Raw genomic sequence first — 11,803 nt, 5'->3', positions numbered from 1 at the left:
TCGGAATGTAAAATTAATGCAGACAAAATAAAGCTACAGCTGTAAACTATGTACTGACACATGAATTGGTTTAGCAATACTCATATTTACAAGGACACAATAAAACACATTTTTTAATACTATCTGTTAAAAAGGTTTCTGTTATGGCAAATAAGGACAAGTGGGAAGAGACTAAACCAAAGATAATTTAAAAACTGAGAAACTGGAAGCTCTTGTTTGGACAGCAAGACATGAGCAGTGAAAATGTCTTTAATCCATTTAGTTTTATATACAGGTCAAGCATATTTTTTTTTTATCAACGAGAGAAGTTGTAGACAGTAATTAATAAGAGTAACAAATAAACAGTTGAAGGTTTGTATATGAGTGGGGAGGAAGGCAAGGGTCAAGTGTGATAAGCTGATCCTTCTAATAGAACAAAGTGGTTTAGGCTAACCTGATTTGAAGGGATATTTTCAAACTAAATAGTTAAAGGCTCATATACACAACACAAGCAGAAAGCTATAATTTAAAGTGGAAAGGTATGACGATGACGAAGCATGGAGTGAAATTCAAGAAAGGGGAGAATACAACTTTGGATGCAGATCCTTAAGAAGAATAACAGCCATACAGAATATTATATTCATAAAGTAGCAAAAAGCACTCTAAGAATAAGCCAATACGAAAATAGAGAAGGACAGTTTGCCAGGGATGACTGCAATTAGGAGTATAGAAAATAGCATTTTTTCCAGCTTTTTATTTGAGTATGATATACTTCTTCAATGTTTCATTTACTTTAATCAGCTTAGAGCACATTTAATTTATTTTTACTAAAACTGGCAGAATTACTAGCACTTATCTCTCAGTATTTTTGTCACACTTGAGAGGGGTAAAATTAAACTGTTAATCAGTGTGCAGCCAACATGGAAGTCCCCAATGACAGGCTATATTAACAACAGTTCACAAAGAGGGGGAAAAATCACATCATACCAAAACAATTTCAGGCTCTTAAACTGGACCAGCATTCAATATAAAACTGTGAAGAAAATCATAATGGAACTTGTGCAGAATGACACTTGAGACCTACTTGTAGAGTGAAAACAGAAGATCTTGCCTTCTTGCATTTTGTGGTCTACTTAGCAGCAACTCAGCTTCTATCAAATTTTCTCTACAAAAGTTAGAAAAGCATATTCTGTAATTCATGCATTTCCAAGGGACATGTCCAGTCATTCCATGCAGATCATTGTATAATGCTCTGAAACCTTACAATTCTTTAAGAGACAAATCATAGATCTTCTACAGAGGTGCAATATAGAGCATCCTCGCCTGCAACTTCAATGGGGTTTGGAAGCTACACAGTTACAGAAAGGAAGGTGCTACAAAGAGTGGTGAGGGTTGCAGAGAAGTTAACAGGTTCCAGTCTTCCATCGATACAACATCTTTATTCTGCAAGAAGCATCCGAAAGGCCAGCAAAATAATACAGGGCAACACACACCCTGCTCATGGACTGTTTAAGCATCTGGCATAGAGCAGGCGATACTGCAGCATTCACTGCAGGACTACAAAATTCAGTAACAGTTTCTACCCTACAGTGACTAGACTTTTGAACTTGGGCACTAGTCCCAGGGGGTCTAAACACACAAGTCAATTTTTATTTATTTGAGCAACATACACTTACATATATTCCAAGTAATTGCAATATTTATTTATTATATCCAGAGTCAGTATTATTTAACTCACTCAAGTGCAATAATTAGACAAATAACTTAGGCATTTCAATCTTTAGTGTGCTTTGTTTTAATTTAAATAGAGTAATTTAATTTAACTCAGGGGAGGGTATTCTTTTCGGATTCACTTTATAATCCCAAAATTCTGAAATACCGAATTTCAGAATCTTGAGATCATAAAGCCGAAAGTTTACAATACCAAACCCCCAGAAGCGCGAATTTTGAAATTCCAAATATTACATACACACAAAACTCTCCCCAACACGCAAACACATGAACCTACACTACAGACAAGCAGAGGGCAAGCCCCTCTGCAACCCCCCACACCCCCTACTTAAATATTCTAAATCGCACTACACAGACACACACGAAAACACCACCATACAAGCTACATTCCCCTTGCACACACACATCATAGTAACAGAACACACTGACACACTCTAAATCCCCTAAACAAAACCCTTAAACATAAATACTTACCTGAATCTCCACCTATCCATTCATGACTTTATGATTCAGAATTTCAGGATTATAAAGTGTTAGCGTTGGTAAATGTCTCTGCTCTTTCTTGCATGTATTGGAAGTAGTGTTGTATTTGTTAGTTATGTTTATTCCTCTACTTGTATGTGTTGTTTCACTTTCCTTTGTAATCTCAAGAATTGAGCTGATGCATGAAATTTTGTTTAGAATACATGTATGTAGTTCTAAATGACAATGAAGTTTACTTTGACTTAGTTCTGATAATCGAACTTCTACTATATCAATTACAGAAAAGACAAATAAAAAATATGTTACACAATGAGTTCAAGGATTATGGATTATCTTCCTCTTATAAAGCAGAAGAATCAGTGAAAATTAGCAGCGTGCAGAGGAACACAAAGTATATGAACATGGAGTTAGAACAATCAAGTTTTCTGAAGGCCAACAGATCATAAGGTTGTAATATTAAAGAAACCTATGCGCTTCTAAGGAGATTAAGTTGGTGGGATTTAAGTACAGAGAAAGTATTTATCAGGAGGATTTAAAGATGACATAAGAGATTGTCGTTGAAGACTGCACATTAGATAATGGCACAACTATTACGGATTCATTAACTTTTAGAAGGATATTTAAGCATTATTTGTCAAAGCTCTGTAGGCAGGCTGTTCCAAAGCTTATATTTCCCCATACCTACTTTTGGTTCAGTATATGATTGTCTTATTCACTCCTGCTGACATGAGCTGACTTGCTGCTGTACATATACCTTTTGAGCATCGCTCAGTATTGCATGGCTTATACATATCGACTCATAAACTGTACTTACCAGACTGTATTTAACATGCTTTTTGAATTCCAGTTCCTCAACTGCTTTTAGTGATAAGCAATAACGTGATCTGGCATTATATCCTGCTGCACACTAAACAACACTTTTCTAGTTCATCCAACCATGTGGAGGAATTTGTGAGGACACCAGTTACATATGAGAGACTCTGAAGTAATTGAAAGAATGGCAACCCCTGCAGGTACGGCAATTGCACAGCTCCAAAAATCCAATTTGCAATAAGAAAAACCTAAGAGCCAGCAAACTGTAGCGTTTCAGTATTTATTAACTTAAACAGCCAAATAGCCTTAGAACATAAAAAGGAAACATAAACAGACCGGTTTTGGCTATACAAAGTACATAGCCTTCATCAGTGTGATAAAAAACAGTAATACAATTGCTTCCTTTTATAATTTGACCTATAAGTGAATCCCTTGGCTAATTGGTCAATCACAAATGCTCATTAAGCCCTGGTGGGAATAAACCTCCCAACTTTATAATCCATTTCTTTTCTTTATTGTTTAATATTTGGTGCCATCCAACTTTGTTAGTTTTGTTGCCAGTAATTTTATCAATCACCATAAATCTGAAAAGTGCATTCCTGTGTCCCAGTGAATGTTTGTATATGCAGTGGTAATTTTCGTTGTTCTCATGTCACTACAGTGTTCCGATATTCTCCGTCTAAAGGGTTGAGAGGTCTGTCCAACATAAAATGCAGAACAGGTGCATGTGGCAAGGCAGAACACCGAATTTGTCCCACAATTAGCAAAAAATGAGATGTCAAACATATTGCCAGTATTTTTGCTTGTGAATTGTTTGGATTTCATAACTTTGCCACAATGAGTACAGTGACCACAGGGGACACGGCCCATAAGTATGGTAGTTTTAGTCACCCTTGGTCCTGAAAACATGTTTATAGTGGCTGAAGTGTGATCCTAAATTTCTACCTCTTTTGAAAGAAAAATAACATCTCTCCCGAAGGAAGTCCGAGAGTTTATTATCCGCTAGAAGAATATTCCAGTGCCTGCGGACACTATTTAGCAACACATCATTGTTTTTTCCATATGTGGTAACTAAGCAAATCTTAGAGTCACTCGCTGGTTTCTTCTCCTTGTATCTCAGAAGCTCATTCCTATCAAGTGTGGCCACCCAATTCCTGGCATTATAGATGTTTCCCATTTTATAATCCCTGTCCTTAAATCTGATGTTAAGATCCTCCTTATAGTATTCATAAGTGGCATTGTGTGAGCATATACGCTTCATTAACAGGAACTGGGATTTGGGAATGTTACTGCAGATGTGTGGTGGATGGAAGCTGGAGGCATGAAGGAGAGAGTTATATTGAGGATATTTGTGGTATACCTCAGATTCCAAGGTATGATTATTATTCCTAGTAATTAAGACATCCAAAACATGAGCCTATTGATGTTATAATTAACTGTAAAATGTATGCCCCATTTATTTTCGCTGAGGTACCCCACAAATTCCATAAGATATTCTACATCCAATCTCCAAAGTAGCCAGCAATCATCTAGATATCATCTCCAGATGTCAATTTCTTCTAAGAAGATGTTATGTGTGTTATCATAAATTAGTTGTTCTTCTAGATGGGCCATGAAAAGGTCAGCATAAATAGGGGAAAAAGAAGCCCCCATGGCCGTGCCTTGGACCTGCAGATAACATTTATTTTGGTAATAAAATATGTTCTTTGTTAGAACGTGTTCCACAAGGCAAATCAAGAAGGTATTAAACTCTGGTTGATACATTTCCGACTTATAAAGCCAATATTCCAATGCTTCCAAGCCTGCCCAATGAGGAATGTTGGTGTATACTGCGGAGACATCTAGAGTACACAATAACCAATTCGATTCCAACTGCATCTCAGAGATCACTTGTAGAAATTCTGTGGTATCCTGTATTCCGGACCGAACCCGTTTCAATAATGGTTGTAGATGTTTCGTAAGGAATTGTGCAAGTGACTCAGTAATGGAGCCCCTGCCTGAAACACTGGGCCTGCCTGGTGGTTGGTGAAGAGCCTTGTGTATCTTGGGGAGAAAATAGATGTATTGGCTCATTGCATCAGACACCATCAGATGGTAAAGAGTAGCATTGGTAATAATTCTCTCATCCCTGGCAGACACCAACATTTGGTCTATTTGTTTCTTAAACCTAAATGTTGGGTCCAATAGCATGCATGTATAGTATCGCCCATCATTTAGTTGTCTACCAGCTTCCATATTGTATTGTGTCCAGTCCATAACTACCACCGACTCTGAAGTAAGCAAAATCCATGAATGTGCAGAGGGCGTCTAATTCCCAATTGATTTTAGTTACTTTAACCTGTTTACGGCCCACTGAATCCAAACAGCAGACTTAAGTATTTTCGTTCTGGTTACAGTTTTAGATTGACATCACTGGATGCAAGAACAAATCTTACAGCCATATATAATAAAAATCACAACAACTAAAAATAGTCTGAAATTAGGCATCCCCTGCACATCCATGCATTTACTTACGCCAGGATCTCTCAAATCTGCTCAGTGCCCCCACAAAGCTTTCACCAGCAGCAGCCTTGAATATTTCAGCTCTAGTTACAATTTTAGATTAATTTTAGTAATGCAATGATGCTGCTTTTGCTTTGATCCAGATTAAAAAGGCAAGTTATCTGAAAATATGAATGGTTGTGCAGTGGTTAGCATTGTCGCCTCACAGCAAGAGGTTCTCCGGTTCGATCCTCAGCTGGGGTGCCTTCTGTGCAGAGTCTGCATGTCCTCCCTGTGGTCGCGTGGGTTTCCTCCGGGTGCTCCAGTTTCCTTGCACATCCCAAAGACATGCAGTAGGTGGATTGGACACTCTAAATTGGCCCTAGGTGTGAGTGCGTGTGTGCCTTCTGTGGAAGGTTGGGCGCTGGGCTGGCAACTCGACACTGTAAAACTCCACTGCCAATCATTGAGTGGACAGATGATCCACTGTGGCGACCCCTAACTGGGAAAAGGTGAAAGAAGAAGAAGTAAGCAATTTGTCTGGAATGTTACCATTTAGGAATTATATAAAAACAGTTTCAAAGTAGTTCTCAGTTTGGTTAGGTAGTCCTAATGGTATAAAACCAGAGCATGCTGAATGCTTGGCATTATGACTTTAGTGAATAGAAGGAAATAAGAAAATATGCAAAGGCTATGCTCAGGCAGTAAGGTTCCTGTCATTAAAGGATAAATGCTCAACAATAATCAAAGACTCTGGAAACTTAACCGCTATTCTGTAAACTGCAAGTTAAGATATCTGGGCTAGAATGATCAGAAACAGTACTGAAAAATATCACAGTCATGGCACTTACTCTAGTTAATGAGTAAAACCTGGAGGTGGGAAAAGTAAAACCTGGAGGTGGATTTTAAGGAGTTCTAAAAGTAATTCTGATGTAAAGTGGGAGCGACTTCTACATCATATTTGCAGCTATAAAGAATGCCTTACTGGTAGCATGAAGTGAGAAACTGGGGAGTTCAGCACACACAGCTTTACTTTCTTGGGAGTGAAGGCGACAGTAATCCAGGATGGAGCACACTTTGGGTGAAAGTCAAGGACAATTATTTCAAATTGCAAAACATGCACATTTTTGAGCTGTAAAGCAAAAGGTAACAAAACTGCTTTACATTTGGTGAATACACCTTGACAAGATTTAAAACTCTGATATATCTGAACTCATGGATTACAGTTAATTTAAAATATCGTATATAAATAAATATAAGTGGACAGAAAGGTTCATTACATAGCACCTTTCCCACCTCTGGAATACACTTCCACAACTGGATGCGTACTCACAAATTCACCCCAGGTTAGACAGACCTGGCCCTCCTCGAGAAAAGGCACTTAGTCTGTGGGTAGATACTAACAAGGCATAAATGGTCATATGACTCAATGGTTTGTAACTCCTATGAACTATCTACATATACACACACACATACATACATACATCTACATATATATTTTCTTTGTTTGTATATATTCATGCATACTTACCAAAAGCCACAATATAAAAAGGTTAAACAGTCCTCTCTGAGAGGAGATCCTGTTACCAGGGATGTCACATACTCCTTTTTAAGAGGACCTTAAACTTTCTGCATGACTGTTACAAAGGACTCTTTCAAAGCATTATATCAAGGACTCCATCAGTTGCAATACCAAGTGAACTTTCAGAGGTTTAACCGTGTAGAAAGCCAGAGAAAACCAAGAGCACAGCAAAACTTTAATGCTGCCTCCCCACTGACTCAGGAGATGTGGTGGGGGTATCCCTTTCAAAGCAGCAGTCAGCTGTCAGCAGGGACAAGGGCAACATTCTCATGGCCTAGAGGTAAAGCTACAGTCAATGATGAAACTGAAGTTGAGAAGTACTGCCCATCTGTGGCATACTCAAAGATAAGAGGGCTGCAGCGGCCCACATGTGATCATTGGCTACCCACGTGGCCTTGTGGCAGTTTAAAAAATACTGCTGTGCTTAACACAAATAACATTCACATTGTTAAAGTTTGAGTATGTGCAAAGACTGCCGACATTTGTAAGCAGTTTCCCTTAGTTATTAAAATTCATTCTGCAACTTTCAGTTTATTAACCATGAGACTACTGTACTCAATACACCTCCTGAAATATTCAAAATACTGGACTACTAAAGGAATTTAAATATGCCTCATCTTACTGTCAGGGGTGCTGAGCTCTACCCCTAAGCATTAGCTGAAAACAGAAATGGATAAAGTGATGTTTTCAATTCCCAACATTAAAAAGCGGAATTAGTAAATAGCACTGTGCAAAACAAACCAAAGCTGCATTTTCCAAGAGCTTCACTCTCATCCTTTCAGCTTAACAACAACGGACAAAGCTTAAAATAAACATGATAAAGGAATATGATTAGGGACTTCTTAAATGTTGTTTACAATATTCAGAAAGTTAGATTAATGGCATGCTTTTATATTAGCATGCATTTTCTAAAAAATAGGAAGGCTTTAACTAAAATGTGATATTAGTTATCCACTAATACTCTCTGATTTTGTCACTAAACTGCAAAGATTAGAAGACAAGTAAAATTCAAGGGTGCCACTGAAAACTGGAGAAGCTAAGCGGTATATTTGTCAGTTCATTTTTGAGTGTCTATGCGTGTCAGTGTTTACTTGTTATTGAAGTTTTCACATCCTGGCACTGGATAACAGTTAAAAACACCATTAAATGAAATATCCACAAAAATATGAATACAGGAATGAGACTTCTCAAGAAAATATGGTGAATGTAGTTTACCCTTCTATAACCATCTTCAAGACAGGGGTAAATAAGGGACTGTCATTTGTATGTCACAGTAACATGCAGTGTGTGTGGTTAAACAACAGACAATGAAAGTTACAAAGCTTGCCATCATAAGCAATAAAATTGTGTTTGGTGGGCAAACTGAAGCAGAATTCTTCATATGTGAGAGCAACTAATACAGTCTGGTTTTTGATGAAACAAATTGACAACATTTATACTTCCATCCATGCATGACAGAAAAATAATTGGTGGAGGATATTTAAGAATAGCATTCAAACAAAATAAGCAGATAGTTGGCTATTAATGTGTTAATGTTATATATATTACTTATTCTATGGAATACTGGGAAAACTTGTAGCTTACAAGTGTCTCCTTTCAAAGGTGATCAGATATCCAGGAACAATACTAGCTTGGTATGTAGACATATTTGTCTACACCTGTGTGCATTCAGTTAAAGGTTCAGGTTTTCACACCTACATTTCACAAGTGCATTTAATATTTATGAAAAGAAATATAGAAGTGTCATTAACATTGTAATAGTATATGCTTCAAAGAACTTTAAACCTGTTTCTATTTTCATGTACATTTTTCAATAGCATATCTCTAGTAACAAGCACCGAGTGGAAAATAACGTGAGTTCCCTGCCCACAAAGTTGCACATAGTCTATTCACTGGAGAGCCAAAGGACAGCAAACTGAATCTGTAAACAAGTACTATGTAGTCAGACATTTAAGATATTGTTTCGCATACAACTACGTTTTTATATACATAAACAGCAATTTTGTCAGCAATATAGCTTTAACAAACCCGTGGAAAGTGGTACAGTTTGCAAAAGGTGACTTAAGAATCAAGCCTGAGTGCATTTCACATTAGGAAGCTCATTCACACAGCCTGTCTACCTTCAAAGGGGGCAATGGCAGCACCCACAGTAGCTTAGGTAAATGACATCCTTGATGCAGTCAGGTGTAACACTATAAACAGAATACATAGCATTCCATTGAGTGCGCACTGCAGAGCAACCCTGAAAAACCTTAATAGTGTATTAACAAATGGCATATTCTATTTGGAGTATTACTTATAAATAGAAATGATTAAGTTTAAAGTTATGAAAGGTGGGATTTGGCCTAAAATATGGTTCAAATGTATTTTTGCTTTAATTTAAATGCAAAACAGAACCCTACCTGAACATGAAGGCATTAGTAGTTAGTAGATATTTTAAGAACCAAAACATACCCAAGATGTATAGCTACACAATATTTTAACTCTAATCAGCAGTTTTGAATGTTTGTGCCTATTTGTTGTATTACTTTCAAATAATAACTGCCTACTTTATTAATCTTATTCTCTTGTTGGCACAATCTTCCAAAAAAATAAATAAATAATAATTCACTGACAGGTTTGTTATGTATCACATAATTCAATATTCCTTGGGTCTCCATCAAATAAAACTTAATGCAACCCTGCTACCAAAGTATCATCCATACCTCTCAACTGTCTCCGATTTTCAGGGATGTCCTGGATTTTGACACAAATTTTAGCTCTGTCCCTCTTAATCCATCCTAAAACTGATACCTTTGGGAGACATGGTGGTGAGTTACACTTACAAATAATGACGATAATTAGAATTATAGACTTCTTTTACTTCATAAAAAGTATATTAAATCACATTCTCTTATTCTGTTAACATCTCAGGTTAGAAGTACTAACATTTTAAAGTGTCCCTGATTCTGCTGAGATTTGTCTTTATTTAGTTGAGGGCTATGGTACCACCTGACATTAAGCATAGTAACGCGCACTATGCCAGCCTTTGTTCTCTGTACAGGTGTTTTAGTCTTTTCTGGCATTTAACATCTATTCTCCTCTAACACTGAATTCCTAATTTAAGTATCTTAACTCGGAGAAAAATGCTATCCAGTCTCAAAAGTGACAAACTTTTACATAATTGTTTTGGTATTTTAATCGCCCGTTAACCCAAACACAGCCCTGAAGTACATAAAACGCACATGCACATTGTTCAAATTTGACACAGTCCAGTTTAGGACAAAAGAAATCAAGACTCTCAAAAAATCAGCACATTTTTCATTACGAAATTTCCTCCTCTCCACAAAAGAAGGCACCCAGCCTAAATAATTTACTTATTGAAAAGACAAGGACTCCATTTCCTGGTAACACTAATCCATTTAAACTGACTGCCAAGTGCAAAATAAAGTGAGCAAAACAAGTGACATATATTGCACTGTAGTCTACATCAGTCATGAGCATCTTTGTCCAAACTGAAAAAATGGTGATGCCAGCGATACTGATTTCTGGTACTTCAGTACTACACTCCTATAAATTTTAGTTATTTGGCAAATGCCCCATCTCCAGGGCAAGATGAAAGTGGCGCTGCGCAGACCAATCAAACCGGCGCAGCAACAATAACAACAGTACCACCACCAGCCCACCGGTACAAGATAACGGTTCACAGAAAGCGGCGCGTGTGCACGCCCCCGTCTCAAAAGAACGAGCCAAGCAGCTGCTAGTCTCGAGGTGGGAAGACACAGCGCGTGCAAATCACTTCTTACCTCCAGGTCCGTCGGAGTTCTCGTTTAGGCTACCGGAGGAGTCATGGTGAGTGCCCACACACCCTCCCATGGATTACGTGATAAAATCCACTGCCACCGCCGTATCGCTCCTTTTTCGTTTTTAGCTAACAGTCGTGAAGCTGCTACACAGACCCTGTCACCATCGCCCTCTTGCTATCCGGCACTTAGCTTGGTTTGTTTAAAAAAAAAAAAAAAAAATACAGAGAGGAGAGGGGGTGGAGTGGAAGTAAGAGAAGGCGGAGATTTGGGTTGGGACTTCAACTACTTTCTAGTGCGTCATCCAATACAGCCCAGATATGACGTCACCACAGTGGGTTTATTTTCATTTTATGGTAAAATGTAAACTGCAGAACTGTCGTTGTTAGTATTCCCTGTTTTCAATAGTGGCACGTAAGACAGAGGTTGGTTATTAATGTACAGTGAGATATAGTATGAGTTTCATTTGAGTTTCCATTTCTATGACATCAGTTGACGTATGGATACGCCCCAATCAGCAGCTCATTTACTAGTAACGTGAAATGAACTTACCAAAATGGTTATTTTAAAAGCATTAGCTTGCCAGTGTACCTCATTATGAGAAACGTTTTTAATTTGAAGTCTTAAAAGTTCATGTTCCTGGAAGTTTTTTTAACTGATATCCATGGTGAATAGAGCTGAATCATATTGATTCACTAAAATGTTGTATGAGTAGAAATACCACATTTTAACCATCGTATGAGCGTCCTAGTTGAAGGGTAGTAAGCTTTAGTAAGTGCCACATTATGAAAAGGTATTGTTCCTAATTTTGGAGACGGAAGGTTGACCGCTATGGTTAAGAGCAGTGTCACTATTCAAAAAAATCTGTAGCGGTAGTTTATGGGTTTTATTCCAGAATCCTTATTTTCTGTGTAATTAGTACACTTTATGTAGAGACAGAAACGGGTTCTAT

General features: G+C 37.7%; 1 protein-coding gene across 1 annotated transcript in view; it reads right to left on the bottom strand.

Moving 5' to 3' along the window:
* The window catches only part of UBTD2 (ubiquitin domain containing 2), a 1,403,893-nt gene extending 1,392,831 nt beyond the window's left edge, over positions 1 to 11,062 (bottom strand). Inside the window, exon 1 of the mRNA XM_044069103.1 lies at positions 10,855 to 11,062. Within this exon, the coding sequence (XP_043925038.1) occupies positions 10,855 to 10,924 (70 nt within the window). The 5' untranslated portion in view covers positions 10,925 to 11,062. The remainder of the gene's footprint in view (positions 1 to 10,854) is intronic.
* Positions 11,063 to 11,803: the final 741 nt, after the last annotated feature.

The sequence above is a fragment of the Protopterus annectens genome, chromosome 4.part0 (assembly GCF_019279795.1).
Source record: "Protopterus annectens isolate FY-2018-M chromosome 4.part0, PAN1.0, whole genome shotgun sequence".
In the NCBI taxonomy this organism is placed as follows: Eukaryota; Metazoa; Chordata; order Ceratodontiformes; family Protopteridae; genus Protopterus; species Protopterus annectens.
This window is presented reverse-complemented; position numbering and strand designations above follow the sequence as displayed.